Below are 27,929 nucleotides of genomic sequence, written 5' to 3'. Positions count from 1 at the left end.
TGACATAAAACATGTCCAATAACGTTTTTAAGATTTTAGCTAAGGGAAAGTGTATATTTTGGTGGTTACTGTTCACCATTTTAATCACCTTTTGCCTTCACCAATTCATTTTAAATGCTCCTGCTATGTGACAAATTTTCTTTAAAGTACAAATATTCCATGTATTCTCTCAATTTATATGAGATCATAAAAAGCATAATATACATGAAATGTTTTTTTTTTTATTTGATTTTTTAAGAATTAGCAAAACGCAGTTTAAAATAGCTTTAGATGGAGTATAGCCTGTCTCACAGCAGGATACAGTATGTCAACTACCCAAATACATATACTGTAGAATAAACATTAAATCATGATATTGTCTTGGAATATATGATGATTAAATGACAGGAATGTGTGCAGATCCAGTGAAATAAGAGGAGGTAGTGTGGAGAGGTTACATGAACCTGAGATACCTGTGAATATCTGGCTGCCCAATGACAAAATATAAATAAACATTTACAAACTGCTGGAAAGTTAGTACCATAGCAAATAACTAATTACATGCAAGGATAACATTACAGTTAGGCTACTTTTTTAAGGCATATAACTATTGCAGAATTAGCAAGTGTCTGATACAGCTGAACTGTAACAGATGATCTGTGGTCATGTGAAATTCAAGCCACTATTAAAGTCTCTAAGGGCTAGCTGTTTATAATGCCTGACTAAAAAGACTTGTTATACTGTTGTAGCAGAGCATTAAAATAGTATTTAATTTACATTTAAAGCACTGAAAACACATTCTTAACCAAAAATGTACCTAACAAAAAAGAAAAAAGAAAGAAAAAGGAATGTGGCGGTACCATGGTTGGTTATGGTTATGTTATCAGGCGGTAATACCATGGTACTTCGATTACCATATTGATGTACCATGTCCATAAAAAGACTGTACAATGGTACTGTTTGATACTTTTTTTGTTGGTGTGTACATCCTTTGACAATTGAACATTATAATAAATGCCACTACAGCATACCACGTTATTCCAAAGAAAAAAAGTCTTAATCGTAATCTTTCATCAAAATGTAATAACTTACTGAAACGACTTCCCTCAATCCCTCTTCTATTCAGCCCATTCCTTCCAACCACCGGTCATATAGTGACCCCTTTTCATCATCCAATCAATCTCTATTTTAGCATTTCTAATGAGGCACTGAACAGATGAATAGAAAAAAGGTTCTTTCAGTACATGGAATCATATCAGGGTACAATGGGTTATAGATTTTGACTGGAAATTGAATTTTGCACAACACATTTACTGTATAAGCTTGCATTGTATTGTTGCTGTTGAAAGGCTAGTTTTGTGTCTTCATTTGAGTCTGCATATTTAAAAGCCGAGAGGATGAGGGGCCACAACCCCACCATTTTCAACCAAAGACGTGGAGACTTCGCTCAAGTTTTTGAAGAGCTGTTTGCTAGAGCTGGATTTAAGTGCCTTGACGTTCTGCATGATTCTGTCATGTGCCTGAAAAATGAAAAATTGAGAATGATGCAATTAGAATGAAATTTTCAAAGGCAAACGATGTATGTAACACTGTATATTAAAGGAATGGTCCGGGTTAAAAAAAAAAGTTAAGCTCCATTAACAGCATTTGTGGCATAATGTTAATTTCCACATAAAATAATTTTGACTCCTCTCTCCTTTATTGCAACTGTTTTTTTTTTGTTGTTGCAAAAATCACTATAGTGAAGCACTTACACCAATGAGCCAAAACATTAAGACCACTCACAGGTGAAGCGAATAACGCTGATCATCTCCTAACATGTCAATGTCTGGTTAGATTAGATGGTAAGCGAACAATCTGTTCTCGTAGTCAACGTGTTGAATGTAGGAGAAATGGGCAGGAGTAAAGATCTGAGCGACTTTGACAAGGGCCAAATTGTTATGGGCAAACGACTGGGTCAAAACATCTCTGAAACTGCAAGGCTTGTGGGGTGCTCCCAGACAGCAGTGGTGAGTACCTACTGACAGTGGTCTGAGGAGGGACAAACCACAAACTGGCGACAGGGTGTTGGGCGCCCAAGGCTCATCGATGCGAGAGGGTAACGAAGGCTATCCCGTCTGGTCTGAACTGACAGAAGGTCTACTGTGGCACAAGTCACAGAAAATTTTAATGATGGTTACGGGAGGAATGTGTTACAACACACAGTGCATCGCACCCTGCTGTGTATGGGGCTGCGTAGCTGCAGACCGGTCAGAGTGCCCATGATGACCCCTGTCCATCGAAAGCTTTTACAATGGGACCGCGAGTGTCGGAACTGGACCTTGGAGAAGTCGAACAAGGCCACCTGGTCCCATGAGTCCCGTTTTCTTTTACATCACGTGGACACCCATGTACCAGGCACCAGGATGCAGTGTGGGAAGACAAGCCGGTGGAGGGAGTGTGATACTCTGGGCAATGTTCTGCTGGGAAACCCTGGATCTGGCCATTCATGTGGACGTCAATTTGACATGTGCCACCTACCTAAACATCGCTGCAGACCAGGTACACCCCTTCATGGCATTGGACTCTTTCAGCAGGATAATGCGCCCTGCCACACTGCACACACTGTTCGGGAATGGTTTGAGGAACATGATGAAGAGTTCAAGGTGTTGCCCTGGCCTCTAAATTCCCCAGATCTCAATCTGATTGATCATCTGTGGGATGTGCTGGACCAACAATTCCGATCCACGGCGGCTCCACCTTGCAACTTACAGGACTTGAAGGATCTGCTGCTTATGTCTTGGTGCCAGATACCACAGGACACCTTCAGGGGTCTTGTAGAGCCCATGCCTCAGCGGGTTGGTGCTGTTTTGGCGGCACACAGAGGTCCATCAGCATATTAGGCAGGTGGTCATAATGTTCACTCATCAGTGTACAACGGACGTGAATGGGGCCAATTCATAAACATTAAAATAAACACAGTTTCAAAAGTATAGCCACAAGACGTAAACATTATACATGTTAACATGATTTTACTATGATAAATTGCTTACTAACCTTTTTTGGGTAAAGTTATATCCAATATTATGTCATGACAACAAAGCCCTGTAATTGCGGTATTGGACATAACTTTACACAGATGAGGTTAGTAAGCGATTATATCACACTAAAATCATGTTAACATGTATAATGTTTACAACTACTTGCTATACTTTTGAAAAAGTTTGCATTTTCATGTTTACTTTCTGGTCCCATTAACTTCAATTGTAAATGTATTACAGTAACTACAATTTTTGCTACATTTAAAAAACTGAGGTACGAGTCAAAATAATATTTTGTGATAATCAACATTATGCCACAAGTGCTGTTGATAGAGCTTAACTTATACTGAACAAGTACTATAACGTTCCTTTAACACAAAGCATTTACCTCCGTACACCAAGTTTCACACAGTATCTTCTCATGTTGCGCCGATGAGTGGCCCTGACTGAGTGAACGTGACGCCCTATGTGAGACAAACGCATGTGTTAGCAAATACTCTGAAAATGAAACAATATATATGTGTGATTGTAAATAACAGTATGCTTTACCTAGACAGCACTACAACCATAGCATACAGGTCAATGGCACTGTCGGCAACTCTCTTCAAAACAAACTGTTCATCTGTAATGCAAGACAAAAACAGTATAATGAGCATTCCAGTGGTTCACTGAATTCAATATAATTTATTGTACTCTCATAGTTGATTTGTCATACTGATTATTTTTTTGCCATGTTTCAGCAGGAGCTCTTCAACAGTCACTCCAAAGTGCTCTACAGCCTTCACTGCCTGAACAGATGAGAGAGAGCATAAGAGACAGATACAGTGTATTCGGAAAGTATTCACAGCGTTTCAATTTCATGTTACAGCCTTATTCCAAATTGGATTAAATTCATTATTTTCCTCAAAATTCTACAAACAATACCCCATAATGACAACGTGAAAGAAGTTTGTTTGAAATCTTTGCAAATTTATTAAAAAAATAAATAAATAAAAAACAAAAATCACATGTACATAAGTATTCACAGCCTTTGCCATGACACTCAAAATTAAGCTCAGGTGCATCCTGTTTCCACTGATCATCCTTGAGATGTTTCTACAACTTGATTGGAGTCCACCTGTGGTAAATTCAGTTGATTGGACATGATTTGGAAAGGCACACACCTGTCTATATAAGGTCCCACAGTTAACAGTGCATGTCAGAGCACAAACCAAGCCATGAAGTCCAAGGAATTGTCTGTAGACCTCCGAGACAGGATTGTATCGAGGCACAGATCTGGGGAAGGGTACAGAAAACTTTCTGCAGCATTGAAGGTCCCAATGAGCACAGTGGCCTCCATCATCCGTAAATGGAAGAAGTTTGGAACCACCAGGACTCTTCCTAGAGCTGGCCGCCCGGCCAAACTGAGAGATCGGGGGAGAAGGGCCTTAGTCAGGGAGGTGACCAAGAACCCAATGGTCACTCTGTCAGAGCTCCAGCATTTCTCTGTGGAGAGAGGAGAACCTTCCAGAAGAACAACCATCTCTGCAGCACTCCACCAATCAGGCCTGTATGGTAGAGTGGCCAAACGGAAGCCACTCCTCAGTAAAAGGCACAAGACAGCCTGCCTGGAGTTTGCCAAAAGGCACCTGAAGGACTCTCAGACCATGAGAAACAAAGATTGAACTCTTTGGCCTGAATGGCAAGTGTCATGTCTGGAGAAAACCAGGCACCGCTCATCACCTGGCCAATACCATCCCTACAGTGAAGCATGGTGGTGGCAGCATCATGCTGTGGGGATGTTTTTCAGCGGCAGGAACTGGGAGACTAGTCAGGATCGAGGGAAAGATGAATGCAGCAAAGTACAGAGACATCCTTGATGAAAACCTGCTCCAGAGCGCTCTGGACCTCAAACTGGGGTGAAGGTTCATCTTCCAACAGGACAACGACCCTAAGCACACAGCCAAGATAACAAAGGAGTGGCTCCGGGACAACTCTGTGAATGTCCTTGAGTGGCCCAGCCAGAGCCCAGACTTGAACCCGATTGAACATCTCTGGAGAGATCTGAAAATGGCTGTGCACCGACGCTCCCCATTCAACCTGATGGAGCTTGAGAGGTCCTGCAAAGAAGAATGGGAGAAACTGCCCAAAAATAGGTGTGCCAAGCTTGTAGCATCATACTTGAGGCTGTAATTGGTGCCAAAGGTGCTTCAACAAAGTATTGGGCAAAGGCTGTGAATACTTATGTACATGTGATCTTTTTTTTTCGTTTTTTATTTTTAATAAATTTGCAAAGATTTCAAACAAACTTCTTTCACGTTGTCATTATGGGGTATTGTTTGTAGATTTTTGAGGAAAATAATGAATTTAATCAATTTTGGAATAAGGCTGTAACATAAAATGTGGAAAAGGTGAAGCATTGTGAATACTTTCCAGATGCACTGCATACAGGCAGATAGATAAATAGACAGATAGATTAATAGACAGACATACAGTGGCAATAAAAAGTATGTGAACCCTTTGGAATTAGCTTGTTTTCCGTATTAATTGGTCATAAAATGTGATCTTCGTCAAAGTCACACGTGTAGACAAACACAACGTGCTTAAGCTAACATTTACATTTTACATTTATGCATTTGGCAGACGCTTTTATCCAAAGCGACTTACAGTGTACTTATTACAGGGACAATACCCCTGGAGCAACCTGGAGTTAAGTGCCTTGCTCAAGGACACAATGGTGGTGACTGTGTGGATTGAACCAATAACCTTCTGATTACCAGTTATGTGCTTTAGCCCACTACACCACCACTCCAACAACACACAAACAGTTATAATCTTTCATGTTCTTATTGAAAACATCTCATTAAACATTCACAGTGCTGTGGAAAAAGTGAACCTTTGGATTTAATAACTGGTTGATCCTCCTTTGGCAGCAATAACCTCAACCCAGCGTTTCCGGTAGCTGCGGATTAGACCTGGACAATGTTTAGAAGGAATTTTGGACCATTCTTCTTTACAGAACTGCTTCAAATCAGCCATATTCTTAGGATGTCTTTTGTAAACGGGTCTCTTGAGGTCATTTCACAGCATCTCTATTGGGTTAAGGTCTAGGCTCTGAATGGGCCACTCCAAAAGGTGTATCTTCTTTTTCTGAAGCCATTCTGTAGTGGATTTACTTTGATGTTTGGGGTCATAGTCCTGCTGCATCACCCAACTTCTACTGAGCTTCAACGGGCACACAGCCAACCTGACATTATCCTGTAGGATAGTATCTTGATAAACTTGGAAATTAATTTTTCACTCGATGATGGCAAGCAGTCCAGGCCCCGAGGCAGCAAAGCAACCCCAAATCATGATGCTCCCTCCACCGTACTTCAAAGTTAGGATAATGTTTTCATGTTGGTATGTGGTGCCTTTTTTACGCCAAACGTAGTGCTGCGTGTTCTTCCCAAAAAAACAATTAAACCATAGTTTCCTCAGTCAACAAACCATTTTCCCAGTAGCGTTGTGGAGTGTCAAGGTGGTCTTTAGCAAACATCAGGCGTACAGCAATGTTTTTGTTGAAAAGCAGCGGCTTACTTCATGATGTCCTTCCATGGACACCATGGCTGTTTAATGTTTTCCGTATAATAGACTCATGAACAGAGATGTTAACCAGTTCCAATGATTCCTTCAAGTCTTTAGCTGTCACTCTAGGGTACTTTTTTTACCTCATTATTCTGCAATGTGCCCTCGGAGTCATCTTGGCTGGACGGCCAAGTCTAGGGAGAGTACTAAATCATCTCCACAGGGTTCGTACAGACGCTTCAAAGTTAAATTCAAGGACCTTCCAAGCACATTTTTATTTGTTTTCAAGGACTATGCTCGAGATGTCATTAAAACAAATTATTTTTGTTAATTTGAAATAAAAACTATTTGTTAATTTATTTTTATAAAACACCACTTATTACAAGAACAACGAGCATCTTTAACTACACATTCTCACAGTAATAATTCTTGGCTCATTCATGACAAAATTGATGTGCAGTTGTAGTGTGCTCCCTTAAAACGTACTTCGCTTTCCAAAAAAAAGTGAATAACTGGGTCCGTAAACAGTCCATTTGACTCGTGCTGTGTTCCATGTTTTCTAACGTCACACAACAGATTTATGTGAGTAACTGACCGAAACTGCAAATTAGTCATTCTCAAAAATGTTTGACTTTCCAACTTACAAAATATTGAAATTTTCCATTTAGTTCAGTTTTTGCCTATAAACGTTGAGGGTAAACATTTTGTAACATGTTGACTAATATTAATTCATAAAAAGGACAACTTGACTGTTCTTTTATTATTTAATTTTGTTTCACGAATGAAGCAAGTTAACACTAAGTTAACACTAACGAGGTTTAAATGGGTTACAACACCAAATTTTGAGGGTTAAATGGGGTACAACACCAAATATATTTGTGTGAAAGTATTTGTTAAAATGTGAATTAATAACATTTTAACAAGCTGGGAAAAATCACTATATGCATATTTAAGCAGCCTCTGAACTTTATTATTTTCCACAACTTTTTGTATGATTTAAAAAAAATATATATTGATAACACCAATGCCATGAAATCAAACACTTTTGAAATTATTTAAATTATTAATAATAACTTTGTTTTGCTTTTTTGCACACTTGCACTAATGCTTTTATTAAAAATAAGTACAAAATAAATACACAAATATCTTTACATGTCATAGAAGTGGTGTACCAGATGAAGGGGACAAGTATTTTTTTCAGGCAATTAACAATTTCAAATATATATTTTCTAAAAAATTTGCAATACAGAGTCAAGCCATTTCATATCATTAAAGGTTAGGTTATAAAATTATTAAAAAAAATAAAATTTAAAATGTAAAAAAAAGTCAAGGGACATGACTTTGTCAACATATTTTGATATTGACCGAAATGTTGTCAGAAATAACTTATTTTGTGAAACATAAATCTTTCTTTACACAAGGGGGAACTAGACGGCTCACAAAACTGAATCCTCCATTGATCTGCATTCAAATCATTCAAAACGTTTTACATCTCATGTAATTTTTTCACTCTGGAGAGTAAATTATAATTAAAACTGATAGTTGCAAGGATTCATACTTGTTAAAACCACCAGAGCAGTATCTATAAAATACAGTTGTGCTCAAAAGTTTGCATATCCTGGCAGAAATTGTGAAATTTTGGCATTGATTTTGAAAATATGACTGATCATGCAAAAAAAAAAAAAAAAAAAAGTCTTTTATTTAAGGATAGTGATCATATGAAGCCATTTATCATCACATAGTTGTTTGGCTCCTTTTTAAAATCATAATGATAACAGAAATCACCCGAATGGCCCTGATCAAAAGTTTACACACCCTTGAATGTTTGGCCTTGTTACAGACACACAAGGTGACACACACAGGTTTAAATGGCAATTAAAGGTTAATTTCCCACACCTGTGGCTTTTTAAATTGCAATTAATGCCTGTGTATAAATAGTCAATGAGTTTGTTAGCTCTCATGTGGATGCACTGAACAGGCTAGATACTGAGCCATGGGGAGCAGAAAAGAACTGTCAAAAGACCTGCATAACAAAGTAATGGAACTTTATAAAGATGGAAAAGGATATAAAAAGATATCCAAAGCCTTGAAAATGCTAGTACTGTTCAATCACTTATTAAGAAGTGGAAAATTCGGTCAGGTAGACCAAGAAAGATTTCAGCCACAACTGCCAGAAGAATTGTTCGGGATACAAAGAAAAACCCACAGGTAACCTCAGGAGAAATACAGGCTGCTCTGGAAAAAGACGGTGTGGTCATTTCAAGGAGCACAATACGATGATACTTGAACAAAAATGAGCTGCATGGTCGAGTTTCTAGAAAGAAGCCTTTACTGCACCAATGCCACTAAAAAGCCCGGTTACAATATGCCCGACAACACCTTGACATGCCTCACAGCTTCTGGCACACTGTAATTTGGAGTGACGAGACCAAAATAGAGCTTTATGGTCACAACCATAAGCACTATGTTTGGAGAGGGGTCAACAAGGCCTATAGTGAAAAGAATACCATCCCCACTGTGAAGCATGGTGGTGGCCACTGATGTTTTGGGGGTGTGTGAGCTCTAAAGGCACGGGGAATCTTGTGAAAATTGATGGCAAGATGAATGCAGCATGTTATCAGAAATACTGGCAGACAATTTGCATTCTTCTTGCATTCTTCTGGGACGCTCTTGAACTTCACAGCATGACAGTGACCCTAAGCACAAGGCCAAGTTGACCCTCCAGTGGTTACAGCAGAAAAAGGTGAAGGTTCTGGAGTGGCCATCACAGTCTCCTGACCTTAATATCATCGAGCCACTCTGGGGAGATCTCAAACGTGCGGTTCATGCAAGACGACCAAAGACTTTGCATGACCTGGAGGCATTTTGCCAAGACGAATGGGCAGCTATACCACCTGCAAGAATTTGGGGCCTCATAGACAACTATTAAAAAAGACTGCACACTGTCATTGATGCTAAAGGGGGCAATACACAGTATTAAGAACTAAGGGTATGCAGACTTTTGAACAGGGGTCATTTCATTTTTTTCTTTGTTCCCATGTTTTGTTTTATGATTGTGCCATTCTGTTATAACATACAGTTGAATATGAATCCCATAAGAAATAAAAGAAATGTGTTTTGCCTGCTCACTCATGTTTTCTTTAAAAATGGTACATATATTACCTATTCTCCAAGGGTATGCAAACTTTTGAGCACAATGTATATATTTTTGAAATCCTCCAGTAACACTTGATTGTGATTGGCCCATTCTGAACAGTGCTGCCAAAAGTAACAGGTGTCACGTGACAGCACCGTCAATGCGCTGCCTGCTTCAGCAGTGGTCTAGTGGTCTGTCGTCGTGTTTTTCCGAAAATAAATAAATTTCATTTAGTAAATGATTTAAGCAACGTATTTTAAGATTTCCTATAATTCATTAACTTTTTAAGCACCTCTTGGTAAATATTTCCAGGACTTAAATTTGAAAAAGCCAAATTCAAATACTTCAATCACCTTGTACGAACCCTGTCTCCATTTATATACAATTTGTCTAACTGTGGACAGATGAATAAATCAGTTCTTCGAGATAAGCAAAGCAACCATTCTTGATCGTAGGCATGGTCCACAATGCTTCTTGTGAATAGCAAACTCAAAATGTTTGAGTGCTTTTTATAAGTCAAAGTAGCTCTAACCCACACCTCCAATCTCGTTTCATTAATGGGATGCCGGGTTTGCCAACTCCTAATTAGATTTTGTTGACGTGATTAGCCAATGGGTTCACATACTTTTTCCAACCAACACTAAGAATGTTTGAATGATGTATTCAATATGTACTAGAACAATACAATAATATGTGTGTTATAAGATTGTATTTGTTCATTTTTGTAACTTAGATGAAGATCAAACCAGAATTTAAAACAAATTTATACATAAATGCAGGTAATTCCAAAGGGTTCACATACTTATTCTTGTAACGACGGACAGGCAGGCAGGCAGACAGACAGACAGCTAGATTGTGGACAAACTGCATATGTAAGTGTTTTTCTCACCAGATCTCCACTGTGAGCCAGCTCTGGGTGAACTGATCCAGAGAGAGTCAACCCTGTGCCTAGACCTGCCCTCCTGAGGAAAAATAAATGGATTTTCTTGATTTTTTCTCATAATTGTGTATAAATTGGGCTTTATTTCTATCTTATATTATTTATGCAGTTAAATAAAAAAACAACAACATTGCTTTACACTGCTTAGTTCAGCATTTCCCAAACTTCTGTGTCAGCTGACCCAATTATCTAAATTATTTACTTAGGAATGTAATGTTCTAACCTTTCAATAAATGAGTCATACATTAAATTACAAATTTTGCACATGATAAAAAAATTATTTTACACATTTAAAGGTGCTGTAAGCAATTTTTTCATGGAAAGGTATGCAAAAAATGTTCCTACTCCCTGAGAGATATTACTGAAATAGTGTTGTAAGATATCTCACCTGTCTCTGTGACAAATCTAGACTCTGTAAACAGCAAACAAAAATGTATCTGCAGACTGTGGACAATGACACTTTCGACCTGCCAATCATTTTGCACGTACTCATAGTGTTGACGTTGCAGTGAATTATCAGAATCAGAATGAGCTTTATTGGCAAGTATGTTTACACATACAAGGAATTTGTCATGGTGACAGGAGCTTCCAGTACACAACAATACAAAAACAGCAACAAGACTTTAAAAAAAATAATTATAATTGAATAAATAATAGATAAATATTGAAAAGAAAAAAGTATATATAGAATACATAATAGACAAATATATATATATATATATATATATTACACATTGTCACTGTTCAGCCAGAAGGCAACAGTTCAAAAAGGTAGTGGGCAGAGTGAGTGGGGTCCAGAGTCATTTTTCCAGCCTTTTTCCTCACTCTGGAAGTGTATAGTTCTTGAAGGGGGGCAGGGGGCAACCAATAATCCTCTCAGCAGTCCGAACTGTCCTTTGTAATCTTCTGATGTCTGATTTCGTAGCTGAAACAAACCATTCAGTTATTGAAGTGCAGAGGACAGACTCAATGACCGCTGAGTAGAACTGTATCAGCAGCGCCTGTGGCAGGTTGAACTTCCTCAACTGGCGAAGGAAGTACAACCTCTGCTGGGCATTTTTCACAATGGAGTCAATGTGGGTCTCCCACTTCAGGTCCTGTGAGATGGTAGTGCCCAGGAACCTGAATGACTCCACTGCTGCTACAGTGCTGTTTAGAATGGTGAGGGGGGACAGCGTTGGGGGGTTCCTCCTAAAGTCCACAATACTTTCTACCATTTTGAGCATGTTCAGCTCAAGGTTGTTTTGACTGCACCAGACAGCCAGCTGTTTAACCTCCTTTCCGTATGCAGACTCATCATCATCTCGGATGAGGCCAATGACAGTGGTGTCATCTGCAAACTTCAGGAGCTTGACAGAGGGATCCTTGGCGATGCAGTCGTTGGTGTAGAGGGAGAAGAGTAGTGGGGAGAGCACACATCCCTGGGGTAGTACAGCTGATAGTACAGGTGCTGGAAGTGAATTTCAGAAAGCTGGTAATCCACTGACAGATAGACGTGGGAACAGAGAGTTGGTGTAATTTAGTCCGGAGAATAGCTGGGATGATGGTGTTGAAAGCCGAACTGAAGTCTACAAAAAGGATCCTTGCATATGTCCCTGGTCTGTCCAGATGTTGCAGGATATGATGCAATCCCATGTTGACTGCATCATCCACAGACCTGTTTGCTCGATAAGCAAATTGAAGGGGATCTATAAAGGGTCCAGTGATGTCCTTCAGGTGGGCCAACACCAGTCTCTCAAATGACTTCATGACCACAGACGTCAGGGCAACAGGTCTGTAGTCATTAAGTCTTGTGATTTTTGGTTTCTTTGGGATGGGGATGATAGTGGAACGTTTGAAGCAGCATGGGACTTCACACTGCTCCAGTGATCTATTGAAGATCTGTGTGACGATAGATCCTGTGCTAACCAGCTGGCCCCTAAGACATGCAGGTGAAACGCCATCTGAGCCCTGTGCTTTCCTTGTCCTTTGTTTTCGAAAGACACGGCTCACATCATCTTCACAGATCTTAAGTGCAGGTTGAGTAGCAGGAGGGGGGAGGAAGGGGGTTGCAGGAGGTGTTGGTGTTTGTGTGAAGTGAAGATCAGAGTGGGTGTGGGGTGTGAGATTGGGCCTTTCAAATCTACAGTAGAACACATTCAGGTCATCAGCCAGTTGTTGGTCCACCACAGGGTTGGGGATAGGAGTCCTGTAATTCGTAAGTTGTTTCATGCCACTCCACACTGATGCAGGGTCGTTAGCTGAAAACTTATTTTTCAGCTTCTCAGAGTATCTTCTTTTAGCCAATCTGATTCCATTATTCAGTGTGTTCCTGGCCTGATTGTACAAGACTTTATCCCCAACTCTGTAAGCATCCTCTTTTGCCTGACGAAGCTGCCTGAGTTCCACTGTAAACCATGGTTTGTCGTTGTTAAATGTTAAATAAGTCCTAGTAGGAATGCACATTTCCTCACAGAAACTGATATATGATGTAACAGTATCTGTGAGCTCGTCCAGGTCTGTGGCTGCAGCCTCAAAAACACTCCAATCAGTGCAGTCAAAGTAGGCTTGTAGTTCCCGGTCTGCTTCATTGGTCCATTCCTTTACAGTCATTACTACAAGCTTAGCAGATTTTAATTTCTGTCTGTAGGTTGGAAGATGATGAACCAGACAGTGATCAGATAGTCCCAAAGCTGCTCTAGGGACAGAACGATAGGCATCCTTTATTGTTGTGTAGCAGTGATACAGTATATTTCTGTCTCTGGTTGGGCATGTAATGTGCTGTTTGTATTTGGGCAGTTCACATGTGAGGTTTGCTTTGTTAAAATCCCCAAGAATAATAATAACCGAGGTATTGTTGTTCTGTGTCTGTGATTTGATCAGCCAGCTGTTGCAGCACGGCATTCAAACACACGTTTCGCACGATATACACACTCACCAGAATAAACAAGGAAAACTCCCGCGGCGAGTAGAAAGGCTTACAGTTAATAAAGAGCACTTCCAAATGAGGACAGCACATCTTCTTTAACGTTGTTACATCTGTACACCAACTTTCATTGATGTAAAAGCATGTTCCACCGCTTCTCGTTTTCCCTGTTAACTCCGCGATGCGATCCGCTCTGAACAGCTGAAAGCCCAGCAGATCTAATGCGCTGTCCGGAATGGTTTCACTCAGCCAGATTTCTGTGAAGCACAAGGCAGCAGAGCTTGAAAAGTCTTTGTTTGTGCGGGTGAGATGTAGTTCATCCGTTTTGTTAGGGAGAGAGTGGAGATTCGCTACATGAATGCTCGGCAGGGCAGTTCGAAAGCCTCGCCATCGGAGCTTGAACAGCACGCCTGCTCGTCTTCCTCGCCTGCGTCTCATAGCGTGTTAAAACAACACAGCAGCGCCTCTGACTAAAATGTCAAACAAAACTTCCGAATATTCAAAATCCGGGAAAAGATTGACTGGTATATGCTGTCGAATGTTCAGCAGTTTGTCTCTGGTAAAACTGACTGGAAAAAGATTACTAAACACAGGACAAACAAACAAAAACAACAAAACAATAGAAGCTGAGACTTATTGAGACTTACTGCCATTTCTATGCCATGCTCTTCATAACAGTTGTCAGTTGAGAGCGCTATTTTGCTGCTCATGTTTTTAACAACAGTTTCTGAATTATGTCGGCCTCAATCAAGCTCATTTGATATCTTTGGAGTGCGGGTTTTGGAAAGAGGGGGCGTGGATAATTCAACGTCTCGGTCTCGTGGAAGTAGAACGGCTGAAACAGCTTATAGCACCTATAATTTAAAAAAATCCTTTTAAATGTCATTTTAATTTGCCATTAATAGCAAATAAATGTACACAAACCTCTTGGCTCTTTTGGTGATCTCTCCTGCGATCAGTCCAAAATTGCCAAGCGGGTTCTTCAGAGCTCTCTGTAAATCTTTCAGATGGTTGCCTGCATTCTGAACATATACACTTCAGATTAATACATCCATGAGAAAGACATTTTATTACAATCAGACTGATAGTAAACAAGGATGCAGAGAATGATAAATTAGTTCTGAGTGCGAGTGTACCTGGAAGCCATTGAGAGCCACAAACAGTCTCAGGATGTCATTGGTCCCTTCAAAGATCCTGAAGATTCTCAAATCCCTCATTACCCTCTCTACACCAGCGTCCTAAATACACACACACACACATACACAATATTATTGGCTGAATCTTACCCAAGTGTAAAATCCCGCTGAAACCAGCTTCTGATGCCAGTGGACCTAGTTTTGGCATGGAAGACCATCTTGGTCAAGCTGGTCCGTTCTGGTAGACCACCTTACAAAAGCAACAAACAGGCTACCATGTTCCCAAAACCATCTTGACCACCTTAAGATGGTATGACCTGGTTTTTCCAGTAAATCATATTCAATCATTTAACAGTATCATCCTTTTATGTTTGCTGCTTTTATTCTCACCTTCATAAAGCCCATTCCTCCCATCACCTGGACGCACTCGTCTGTAACGGCCCACGCTGCCTCCTGCACATCCACATAAACAATACATTATAACACTGCATTAGCTTGACATATAACACATACAATTATAAACAACATGCCATTAGAAGACTGAATCACGAAACTAACAGATGCAAAGATCTTGCTGATGGCAGCTTCAATCTGGAACTCTGAAGCTCCACTGTCCATATTCCCACTGATCATGTACGCCATAGACTGAGAAGAGTAATACAAAATATGTAATTGATTAAAAGGTGCAAAAATAACAAGTCACGACCATTTACAATATTGAAAATGACACAAAGAAAGTTAAACATTTAAGACTTTAAATTTAAATGGATGAGCCCTTGTAAGGCCATGGGTCATCATGTCTAACAACAGCCCTTAAAAGCATAGTTCACTCAAAAATGAAAATTCTCCCATCATTTACTCACCTCATGCCAGGGGTGCTGGAACCGGGGGGGCTACACCTCAAAGGAACTTGGGCTGACAAAAATAGTAATAGTAGTATAGCATGGGAATTGACTGAAAAGGACTGACAACTAGCTGCTTTGAGTCACTGCTTTCCTATTCTTGATATAAAATAATGATCAAACTGATTTCTCACCAAAGCAATCAAAAGGTCAGGCTTCAGCAAACACGCTTCAAAAAGCTTTGAAACCTTAACAAACCATTTGTTTTGCTCTAATGATTCTAGGCACACTTCACACAGGTCAAGTCATGTGATTTCACCAGCAAGTATCGCCAATGTGTGACAGTAAAGGTGCTTCAAATCACAGAAGCATTTACAGAATCATCAACTGAATCCTTTTATTCACTTAACTCAGAGCTCTGAATAACTTGTGTTAGCTGTCGGAACGTCAGAGTATCACATCTAACTCAAAGGAACACTAATCTCACCCATGGTAACTACAAATAAACCCATGTCATAACATAAAATGACATAATTAACATTAAACGCAGCTTAAAACATAACTATAACCCCCAATAACTTTTAAATGTTAATTAATAACACCCCCAAACAGTCCCCAAAACCTGCACAGATGTACCTCATTAATTATGCAATGACAACAGCCAATAGCATGTCCTCAAGCATAAACAACAACAGACGTTAAAAGTATATTCCTGACAAGGACTATAATTCGATGTAGTTTTAGCATCTGATTTTCATTTAAATAGGTAAACATGCCATTTTGCCCTTTGCCCCAAGAAAAGTGAAAAAATGCAGACGTCTGATCGATCCATATCTTGTGTGTGTTCAGCAGAAAAAAGAAAGTCACACATCTGGGATGGCATGAGGCGAGTAAATAATGAGAGAATTTTCATTTTTGGGTGAACTATCCCTTTAACTGTAGTAAAATCATTGAACACAGTCCTGTTACCTCAGTGACATATTGCAGGATGGCCATACGTGCAATCTTTTCCTGAATAGCACCATACGTGTAGATCTTACTTCCAAACTGAGTCCTGTTAGCAGCATGATCCACCTGTAGAGATACAGCAAGATTGTGGGGTGGAAATTCAAGATTACAAAATTAAAACACAGTATCTGAATCAGGCACAATGCAACAAGTTTCCATAGTCAAGTATTTTTTGTAGAAAAAAAATAAAAAATAACAGCCAATCAGAATATATCTGATGTTAATATATAGTGGAGAGTATGTGCAGTAGAATTTGGACTAATGAGTCCAAATACAGTGGGGGCTCACTTTTATCTTGTTATTCTGATGGAATCTAAATTATGCAATGATAAACTAAGTGTGAACTCAAAAGGAGTGATGTTATACAGGTCTAAAGAGAAGGAAGTAGACCTGACTGTACAGTACGTCAGATTAGAAGTTCTTCTACTAGTGCTGGAAAAGACTTGATTCCCACATGCAAAATCTGCTGCAATAAATTAAACATTTTCAGGATTCATGACTTTAATAGTCAAAACAATATTGCTCATTTCCACCGGCAGCTGGAGGTACAATGACCTGCTTTTTGTTACTGTCAATTGTTCCATACAGAGAACCCTCAAGGAAATACCAAAGCTTGCGCATACTTCGGAATGGGTAAATCGAATCATTAGGTCTATATGCATTTATATGGCCAAAAAAAACTGTCCCACTGCACTGTTGTTAAAAATTGAGATGCATCGAGAATCTCTCTGTATATGATACTTAATGGAATCATGAGGTGCCTATTGATTCCCACTTCTACTCACCGCTTTGGCAATGACTCCTTTCATGGTTCCAGAGAGAGCAGCAGCCATGCCGAAACGCCCATTGTTCAGGATGTTCATGGCCACTTTAAAACCCCCTCCAACCTCCCCAAGCACATTCTCAACAGGCACACGCACATTCTCATAATACACCTCTGCTGTATTAGACGCCTTGATGCCCATCTTCTTCTCTGGAGGACCACTGCACAGAGAGAGAGAAGTCTGTGTGGTTAAAAAAACGGGTGTATAGACATAACTCAACTACCCTTGACTTGTTTGGATTGAAGCTATATGTATATAATTAAGACATTTCCTTTTACATGTATCTATCCATCCTTTCTTTTCCTTTTCTCTTACTGTGTGACTCCTCCGAAGCTTTTCTCCACAATGAAAGCTGTGATTTTGTCCTTCATCTCTCCAGTTTTCTCGTCCTTCATTGGGGTCTTAGCAAACACTGTGAAGATCTCAGCGATCCCACCGTTACTGTGGAAGAGGGATAAAGTTTAAAAAGAGAGATGCATTTTGAGTGCAACTGTTGGGTCAGCTGCACTATTTATTTGAATAATAAGTGGTATAGGCGTTATGAAGTATAAAGATGGAGATGGGGAGGTGGATTTAATTTGATATAGCTTAAGAAGGCACAATGTAATTTATTTAAATTTTTTTAATAGGGGGGATAGTTCACCCAAAAATGAAAATTCTCTCATTATTTACTCACCCTCATGCCATCCCAGATGTGTATGACTTTCTTTCTTCTGCTGAACACAAACGAAGATTTTTAAAACAATATCTCAGCTCTGTAGGTCCATACAATGCAAGTGAATGGTGACCAGAACTTTGAAGCTCAAAAAAGCACATAAAGGCAGCATAAAAGCAATCCATTGGACTCCAGTGGTTAAATCCATATCTTCGATATGACAGGTGTGGGTGAGAAACAGATCAATACTTAAGTCCTTTTTTACTATAAATTCTCCTCCCTGCCCAGTAGGTTGCGATATAAAAGAAAAATGTGAATCGCCAAAAACAAAAGAAGAAAACTCCGTCCTCGAGTGAGCGTGCATAGGAGGGTTGGTAAAAGTGGAGATTTAGAGTAAAAAGGGACTTAAAAATCGATCTCTTTTTTCACCCACACCCATCTTATTGCTTCTGAAGATATAAATTTAACCACTGGAGTCGTTTGGATTACTTTTATGCTGCATTTATGTGCTTTTTGGAGTTTTAAAGCTCTGTTGACTTGTATTGTATGGACCTACAGAGCTGAGATATTCTTCTAAAAACCTTTGTTTGTGTTCAGCAGAAGAAAGAATGTCATACACATCTGGGATACTATGACAGTGAGTAAATGATGAGAGAATTTTCATTTTTGGGTGAACTATCCCTTTACTATCTACTTGTTATTGTGGATTGATCATTTGCCATTTGTTTCTCATTGTAACAGACTGACCTGATCCAGATCTTGCTACCATTAAGTGTGTAGTAGGTCCCGCAGTCAGAGAGCACAGCTGTGGTCTTAATGGATGCAGCATCTGAACCACTGGCTGGTTCTGTCAAACAGAACGCGGCAATTGTCTCACCTGAGTGACAGAGATGGATCAAGAGAAAAAGAGAAAAAAAGGGTAATTTCTTAAAGTCTACAGTGCACAGAACATTCATATTATTTGCAGACGCTTTCTTACCAAAGCCACACATAATAGATCAATTAAACAAATCACATGTAATTGCCACTGGAAGCATTATGAGCAAGGAACAGTGTATTTGATTTAATTTACAAGCTTACGTATAACACACACACGCGTGTCACTTACCTGATGCCAGTTTGGGCAGGTATTTCTCTTTCTGCTGAGGATTGCCTAACAGCAATATGCCCTTAAAGCCAATCGATTGATGGGCACCCAGTGTGATGCCAACACCCAGATCATGCATGCCCACAATCTCTACCAACCTGGCATACTGAAGATAAAGTCAAGGAGAAAGGTTGAATCAGTCAGTTTTCAATCACTCACATTTCATCTCTACCTGTAATTTTAAAGATGGACATTACTTTTCCACTACTGTTGAGTGGTGGATTCAGAAAAAGATTACAGGAAAAACCTAAAAATGGACAGAAATGTCAGAAAGAATAAATTGTCTAATCTGAATTAGGCTCGTTTGAGACACAGCCAATAAAAAAGTATTTTCTTGATTATTTTCTGCGTTTTGGGCAATATTCATTATACTGTATATCCCAGGGAAACCCATTCATGTGGACGTCAATTTGACATGTGGCACCTACAATGAACAATACTTTTACAGTGTTTATTAATTTTAGTTCACATTAACTTCAACATATACTAATAATTTTTTTAAATAAAAACTTGTATTAGTTAAAGGTGCACTCAGTAACTATTGTCTTTGTCATCTTGGACTTACACTGACACCTAGTGGCTTGGATGCAGCATCATTTAAAATCACTAGTTTTCAGTTTCAGATGCCATTGTAGAAATTTATTATTCACAGTCAGCCATGATTACTTTAATCAATGAGTGAAAGTGTCAAATAACAGGACGGTTACTGAGATTAAGCGAGTTGTATTCGGCTGGTCATGTGATTCAAACATGGCCGCCACCATGTGCGGACCCTCTCCATGTAGAATAAAACAGCTTTTATAAGGTTACTGATATGACTGAAGTCTTCATTTTAATGTGAGTGGTCATGATTTCCCACATAGATTGCAAAATTACAATTCATGTCTTTAAGAGTTAAACTTTTTTAATGAGAAAAAAATTACTGAGTGCACATTTAACATTAAGGCACAAAGAACAATTGTATTTTTATGAACTAACATTATCAAAGATAAATAAATGCTGTATAAAATATATTGTTCATTGTTAGTTCATGATACCTAATGCATTAACTAATGTTAACTAATGGAACCTTACTATAAACTTTTACCAGGTGTTTTTCTACAGAACTCCATGTGGCGACACATGTTGAATATTCCTTGCATTAAGCCACCATATATAAACTCAGCAAAAAAAGAAACGTCCTCTCACTTTCAACGGCTTTTATTTTCAGCAAACTCAACATGTGTAAATATTTGTATGAACATAAAAAGATTCAACAACTAAGACATAAACTGAACAAGTTTCAAAGACATGTGACTAACAGAAATGGAATAATGTGTCCCTGAACAAAGTGGGGGGTCAAAATCAAAAGTAACAGTCAGTATCTGGTGTGGCCACCAGCTGCATTAAGAACTGCAGTGCATCTCCTCCTCATGAACTGCACCAGATTTGCCAGTTCTTGCTGCGAGATGTCACCCAACTCTTCCACCAAGGCACTTGCAAGTTCCCGGACATTTCTGGGGGGAATGGCCCAAGCCCTCACCCTCCGATCCAACAGGTCCCAGACGGGCTCAATGGGATTGAGATGCGGGCTCTTCGCTGGCCACGGCAGAACACTGACATTCCTGTCTTGCAAGAAATCATGCACAGAACGAGCAGTATGGCTGGTGGCATTGTCATGCTGGAGGGTCATTTCAGGATGAGCCTGTAGGAAGGGTACCACATGAGGGAGGAGGATGTCTTCCCTGTAACGCACAGCATTGAGATTGCCTGCAATGACAACAAGCTCAGTCCGATGATGCTGAGACACACCGCCCCAGACCATGACGGACCCTCCACCTCCAAAACGATCCCGCTCCAGAATACAGGCCTCGGTGTAACACTCATACCTTCGAGGATAAGCGCGAGTATGACCATCACCCCTGGTGAGACAAAACCGCGACTCGTCAGTGAAGAGCACTTTTTGCCAGTCCTGTCTGGTCCAGCGAAGGAGGGTTTGTGCCCAGAGGTGACGTTGTTTCCGGTGATGTCTGGTAAGGACCTGCCTTACAACAGGCCTACAAGCCCTCAGTCCAGCATCTCTCAGCCTATTGCGGACAGTCTGAGCGCTGATGGAGGGATGGTGCGTTCCTGGTGTAACTCGGGCAGTTGTTGTTGCCATCCTGTACCTGTCCCACAGGTGTGATATTCAGATGTACCGATCCTGTGCAGGTGTTGTTACACATGGTCTGCCACTGCGAGGACGATCAGCTGTCCTTCCTGTCTCACTGTAGCGCTACACAGTACGGACTTGGGCGTCTCACAGTACGGACATTGCAATTTATTGCCCTGGCCACATCTGCAGTCCTCATGCCTCCATGCAGCACGCCTAAGGCACGTTCACGCAGATGAGCAGGGACCCTGGGCATTTTTCTTTTGGTGTTTTTCAGAGTCAGTAGAAAGTTCTCTTTAGTATCCTAAGTTTTATAACTGTGACCTTAATTGCCTACCGTCTGTAAACTGTCTCCACAGGTGCATGTTCATTAATTGTTTATGGTTCATTGAACAAGCATGGAAAACATTGTTTAAACCCTTTACAATAAAGATCTGTAAAGTTATTTGGATCTTTACAAAATGATCTTTAAATACAGTGTCCTTTAAAAGGGACATTTCTTTTTTTGCTAAGTTTACATATATAAAATAAAAAATAAATGTATAACAAAAATATATAAAATGGAAAATGTCTGGTTATTTTCCATTAAGTTAATCTTGGACACTATTCGGAACATTATGCAATTTTATATTGCCAAGAACATATTGTAAACATTTAATAATATATCACCCAACCCAAATCCGAACAAATGTTCTCTCAGTCTTACCTGTGTGTTGGTGAGTCCCAGTCCACCCAGCTCAGCGGGCACCTGCAGCCCAAAGGCTCCCATCTCTTTCAGTCCCTCCATAGTGTGATCTTCCACCTTTTCCAGAGTGTCATTCTTCACTGGGTCATTCACCTCCTACACCCGCACAGAGAGAGAGACACAGAAATACATGACAGGACTACTAGATATGAATTTGATATTAGAGACACTTTAGATAAATGTGCATATTAAATATTCAATGCATAACTCATTTAGGCTAATGTAAAAAAGTTATAAAGTCTTATTAAAACTTACATTGAAGAATTTTGTGACTGGAGGAACCAGCTCCTGCAGGAACTGAGTCTGTTCTTCATTCAGCACTACAACAGACATACAACACAACACAATCTGCATCAAATACAACTATCACTGCATCATCTGGAGAATCTAAAAGCTTTTCAATAGTATGAGAGATGTTAGCTGCAACTGTTTACCTGAAGGGTAGGGGAAGACTTGTTCAGTGGTGATCTGCCCCTTAAACATGTTCACAGCAAAAGATTTGGATGCCTTGTGAAAAAAAAAAAGGTCAATGGTAAACTATGACGTATATCTGTGTCATGATCTTACAGTCTATTTTAAGTTAACCATTTAAATGTTCAAATTTGAATACTGTAAGACAGAAACAAAATATTAGATATAAGATTTACAAGAGATCTAATTGGATTAAGATCTGCTAGATGACAAATAACCCCACCATCCACGGGTTTGGAGTAACTGAGTCTAGGATATCTCAGTGAGTAAAAGAGAGAAGACATGAAATATGACAGAAGATTACCACAGCTTTGATGCTCTTCTCAGCTTTAGCCTTCACTGCTGTAGTGCTGCCCACTTCTGCCTTATCCAGCACAGCCTACAGGAACAGACATGAGAAGAACAGAGAAATATTGTAAAGGATGCCATAAACAGCAAACATATACAGTGGATACGTTTGCATCTAGGAAATGATAAACACCAGCAGTGGGGCAAGCAGCGGTACATTCATTTAGAAACAGTGTTTTTCATACAGCTTAACTGAAAACTATGCATCGCAAAATCTAAGCAAGCTACAGTGACAGATAATTAGGGCTGTCATTTTAACTAGTTAATTTAGTACGATTAATTCTACAATAAATAACACATTCAAAATGTGAGCAATTAATCATGTTCCTGACCTATACATAAATTCCCTAATTAAAGTAAGTATTTTCATCGGAGCAATTCAAGCTTGAAGTACATGTAACTTTGTGTTTTGATGAGCCACATCAGCAGGGGGCAGTCAGTGCCACACCAATCCTCACAAACAGTGCAGCTACAGAATAAGAGGCATTCACTCAGGACGCATTCTTCTTGATAGCTGGATGAAGCAAAACAGAATGCAGAGATCTCGAGATATGATTTTCAACATTTTAACTACTTTTATTTTTACACAGTGACCTAAAAACGCAATATTTTTGAGGCTGAATACATAGACGACAATTAACAGTGCAGGCGGAACACAAAAACGTGTCCTGTGAGAACAGGACAGACTGACGAGCTCAGTTGCAAAATGTATTGCTGTCGACTGTAGACTTATGTTCAATGATATAGGAATAAAATAAACAATATTGGCAAAATAATTTTTACCTCTAAAGCCACTTTTTGTATTGTTTAATCCAGGGTGTTTCAAACTTTTTGATTCCAAGGACCCCCAAATATGACGATCTCCTAGAGAGGGACCCCCTTTTTTAGATATAAAGGCAGCTATATATTTTCATGTATTAAAAAAACATATTGTATATACTGCGTGAAAAAAAAATAGTAAGCATTATATTACAAAGATATGTTTCCTACATTTTTTTCAAATAATATAATTGGCCTTGTCATTGTTTTAAAATCAAAACAGATTTTTTCCCCCACAAAATTAAATGCTGATTTGGTTTACTTTTTTTATTTTTTTTTTACTTTAAAATATTATGGCTGTCAATAGAATAAAATAATACATTTATTGATTTCCAACCAGTCTTTCGAAAGCAGTGAAACAGTTATAGTTGAAATTCAGTAAATGTGTTATTTTTTTTTTATTAATCCCAGAGAATTAATATGTTAATGTTAACTTTGACAGCCCTAAAAATGCTTATTGTAAAAAAAAATAAAAAATGATCTTACATTTTTCTCCAGACCCCCTAGCCCCCCCTGCGGCCCTCTGTAGAAAAGTGTAGTGCATATTAAAATAGAAAAACAGTTAAAAAAACAGCGCAGACGTACACAAAAATGCTAGACCCCCTAGCCCCCCCTTGCGGCCCTCTGGAGTTCCCCGGACCCCAGCTTGAAACCCCCAGGTCTAATCAATGATTTACTCATGTGCCACAATCATGCAATATACTTTAATCTGAATATCTGAATTATTTAAATTGAATAATTGTTTTAATAATTAGTGTTCTTTTCAATTATTATGTATCATTTATATTGAATGATCGTTATTTGGGGGGGGGGGGGGGGGGGGGCCTTTCTCAGCAAATATTAATACATGCAATTAATTGTGATTAATTATTCATCAGGTCATGTGATTTATTCCATTAAAAAGTCCAAAAAACAAGCACTATTTATATAGTTCTGGTAGCATTTGGTAAAATGTCCATCACTGTGACATTGAAATTCTTAATTTCTGTGACTCTCATAACTCCATTATCAACCATAATAAAGGGTCGTTCAGACCGAACGCGTTAATACACAAAGAAAAAAAGCTAGACCCAACGCAAAATACATACTGCCGGCCGAAAGTTTGGAATAATGTACAGATTTTGCTCTTATGGATAGAAATTGATACTTTTATTCACCAAAGTGGCATTCAACTGATCACAATGTATAGTCAGGACATTAATAACGTGAAAAATTACTATTACAATTCGAAAAAAAAAAACTAAACTACTTGAGAGTTCTCATCAAAAAAATCCTCCACGTGCAGCAACTTTTCTTTTTGATTTTTTGAGTCTTCTCTTTACTGTTGTACATGAAACTGGTGTTGAGCGGGTAGAATTCAATGAAGCTGTCAGCTGAGGACATGTGAGGTGTCTATTTCTCAAACTAGAGACTCTGATGTACTTATCCTCTTGTTTAGTTGTACATCTGGCCTTCCACATCTCTTTCTGTCCTTGTTAGAGCCAGTTGTCCTTTGTCTTTGAAGATAATTTCAAGCATTGTACAGCCTTCATTCCTCAAAACAATGATTGACTGACGAGTTTCTAGAGAAAGAGTTTCTTTTTTGCCATTTTTGACCTGATATTGACCTTAAGACATGCCAGTCTATTGCATACTGTGGTAACTCAAAAATAAGCTTTATTTAATGAACCAAATTGCTTTCAAATCAAATCAAATCAAATGTCACACAGCCATATACACAAGTGCAATGGTGTGTGAAATTCTTGAGTGCAGTTCCGATCCAACTGTGTTTGATATAATGGCAAGTGATTTTCTAGTACCAAATTAGCACTTTAGCATGAATACTCAAGGATAAGGTGTTGGAGTGACAGCTGCTGGAAATGGGGCCTGTCTAGATTTGATCAAAAATGACTTTTTTCAAATAGTGATGGTGCTGTTTTTTACATCAGTAATGTCTTGACTATACTTTGTGATCAGTTGAATCCCACTTTGGTGAATTAAAGTACCAATTTCCTTCCGAAACAGCAAAATCTTTGCATTATTCCAAACTTTTGGCTGCCAGTGTAACAGAACGCAGGTGTCATGAGGCGTGTTTTTAAAAGTTAAAGTTCTATTAACTTGACATCTAAAAAAGCATGAAACACGGCACAAAAGTTAAAGACGTCTGTGTAGTCTAATGCATATTAAAATAGAAAAACAGTATAAAAAACAAAACAAAACAAAAAACAGGTCAGACGTACACAAAAATGTACAAGTTTTCAAAAGTGCATGTGCCCAGAGTAACTTACATTAGGTGCAGTTATGTCATATGCACATACAGTGACCCCATCATTGTTTGCAGATGACACTTGGTTTGATATTTTGTTATCTAAAGCTATGGCATTCATACTTGTAAAGATCAGAATGTGCAGCATGTGTGAATTTCAGCTGCTTCATGACGTATGTTGCATATAATACCGACTGACATACAGGTATAGCATTAACCCTCACTGTTGACTTTTCATTCCTGTGCCAGTATGTCAGATAATTACATTTAATTATATTTAGATTAAATATGCTGCCTGGAAAAGCAGAAAAGGTCAACCAATTTTTAAAGACTTGACTAATAAGTCTACTTCGTCCTAAGACTACAACTAAATACAAAACCCGTATAGAGATACATTCAATTTACTGTGACTTCTGTGACTGTTCATTTACCTCGGCGGTTTGGGTCGCAAAGAAGCGAGCAATCCTGAGCGCTGCATCACCGACATGCCTATGAACCCTTTAAATGACACAACAGAAACATAAACAGTTCAAATGATAATTTAGGCACTCGTGTCTGTTATTTGTTTTTCATTCTGTGTGGGTATGTCTGGGTCCACGGAGGCCACCGTACTGAAGAATCCTCATTATACATAACATTACATTGTAATATGATGAATATATAAAACTCACCCAGTGACTGCAGCGGTGAAGCGGAGAGCTGTGCCGCACAAGGCGGGATTCAAAGCCAGTTTGCTGCTAACAAGCATATTTATTTTGTCGGCTTATAGATCTGAACGGGATGTTAGCTCTTCTAGACAATAACAGTCGTGTTGAATCACTGTTTTGGTTCTTTTCTTATTGATCTCTGCTCGTCCTGGCTACGCGCTGTACTTTTAAACAGTTGCAGTTGTGCCGCTTGTGTAACGTGTGAAATATAGACGCTTTTCCGTGAACGAAAAGATTCGGTTATAGAACTCATGTGGTAGATCTAACTGCCTCATTGACATACAGCATTTCTCTGCGGTCAACAGACATGCATTCTAGTGAATGTACATCTATGAAAGCGCAAACGGAAGGGGTAATCTTTATGGAGTACATTTAGATGCATTATGGGAAATGTAGTTGTCCTTTCAAGAACATGTCCTATAGAGAAAAAAAAAAAGCCTCTTTTAAGGTCATTAAGATTTTATACAGTGACATTGTTCATGATAATCAAACACATTTTCCATCCAATTGTGATAAATGTAATTAAAAAATAAAAAACACGTTATACTGTAATAGAAGGAAAATCTAAAATACGTCAAAATAATTAAATAAAATGTATTTGTTTATTTTTATAGCATTTATTTGGGAAGCACCAATGTATCAGCCATCGATATTTATCAGCCAAATACTTATTGACCAAATTGTATTTACTTCTAATTCTATAATTATATTTTTTGACCAAAACATTTTTTGATTATATTTATTTTTCATTGTGGCTCTCTTAAAATATAGCATAATTAAAGAATAGTTCACCAAAAATGAAAATTCTCTCATCATTTACTCACCCTCATGCCATCCCAGATGTGTTTGACCATCTTTCTTCTGTTAAACACAATAATAATAATAATTAAAAAAAAGAATATCTCAGTTCTGTAGGTCCATACAATGCAAGTGAATGGTGACCAGAACTCCAAAAAAGAGATGAAGTCTGCATAAAAGTAATCCATCAGACTCCAGGGTTTAATAAATGTCTTCTGAAGTGATCCAGTTGGTTTTGGGTGAGAACAGACCAAAATGAAACTCCTTTTTCACTGCACATCTTGGCTGATCATGATTTCAAGCTCGATTACAATTCCTTGCGCTTGACATCAGAGACTAGATCAGTCTAGATCAGAGACTATTTAGCAGAAACAGGCCACTTCTATTAAAATGAATGGGAGAATTTGGAATGCTCAGACAAGGAGCTCTGAGCACCCAACAGTCAACAGATGTAGAAAGGAAGTCCCACCTTACAGGTAAAAGAGCCAATCACCATTTAGATACAGACATCTCCTGTCAATCAACTC

At 38.9% G+C, this 27,929-nt stretch overlaps 1 protein-coding gene across 4 annotated transcripts; it reads right to left on the bottom strand.

The window, feature by feature from the left end:
- Positions 1–24: 24 nt before the first annotated feature.
- LOC127417077 (very long-chain specific acyl-CoA dehydrogenase, mitochondrial-like) lies at positions 25–26,891 on the bottom strand. 4 transcript variants are annotated; one of them, XM_051656810.1, is made up of 21 exons: positions 26,569–26,637; positions 26,329–26,395; positions 23,228–23,347; positions 22,790–22,864; positions 22,449–22,521; positions 22,270–22,334; positions 21,976–22,110; positions 19,100–19,244; positions 18,739–18,868; positions 17,652–17,777; positions 17,298–17,496; positions 16,474–16,578; positions 15,221–15,307; positions 15,053–15,115; positions 14,663–14,764; positions 14,451–14,548; positions 10,571–10,643; positions 3,715–3,787; positions 3,549–3,621; positions 3,388–3,463; positions 25–1,499 (listed from the first exon to the last, which is right to left on the bottom strand). In XM_051656810.1, the coding sequence occupies exons 5-21, from the start codon at positions 22,495–22,497 to the stop codon at positions 1,362–1,364; spliced, it is 1,737 nt and encodes a 578-aa protein (XP_051512770.1). In that variant the 5' UTR covers positions 22,498–22,521; positions 22,790–22,864; positions 23,228–23,347; positions 26,329–26,395; positions 26,569–26,637; the 3' UTR covers positions 25–1,361. The 4 variants fall into 4 exon arrangements, 3 of the variants coding, with proteins under 3 accessions (XP_051512770.1, XP_051512762.1, XP_051512767.1); XM_051656802.1 differs by lacking the exon at positions 23,228–23,347 and having other exon boundaries at positions 26,569–26,891; XM_051656807.1 differs by lacking the exons at positions 25–1,499; positions 23,228–23,347 and adding an exon at positions 1,506–2,823 and having other exon boundaries at positions 26,569–26,891.
- Positions 26,892–27,929: the final 1,038 nt, after the last annotated feature.

This window comes from Myxocyprinus asiaticus, chromosome 3 (genome assembly GCF_019703515.2).
Source record: "Myxocyprinus asiaticus isolate MX2 ecotype Aquarium Trade chromosome 3, UBuf_Myxa_2, whole genome shotgun sequence".
In the NCBI taxonomy this organism is placed as follows: Eukaryota; Metazoa; Chordata; class Actinopteri; order Cypriniformes; family Catostomidae; genus Myxocyprinus; species Myxocyprinus asiaticus.
The sequence above is the reverse complement of the archived record's forward strand: the minus strand, read 5'-3'. Positions and strand labels throughout refer to the sequence as shown.

Bases quoted from the DNA above. Each gene is read 5' to 3' on its own strand.
- LOC127417077 (XM_051656802.1), bottom strand. From the start codon at position 26,645: ATGCTTGTTAGCAGCAAACTGGCTTTGAATCCCGCCTTGTGCGGCACA. The intron at 22,335-22,448 runs GTAAACAGTTGC...TGTCTGTTGTAG, and splicing joins AGTCTTCCCCTACCCTTCAG to TGCTGAATGAAGAACAGACT. The intron at 1,500-3,387 runs GTAAATGCTTTG...TTCATTTTTCAG, and splicing joins GTGAAACTTGGTGTACGGAG to GCACATGACAGAATCATGCA.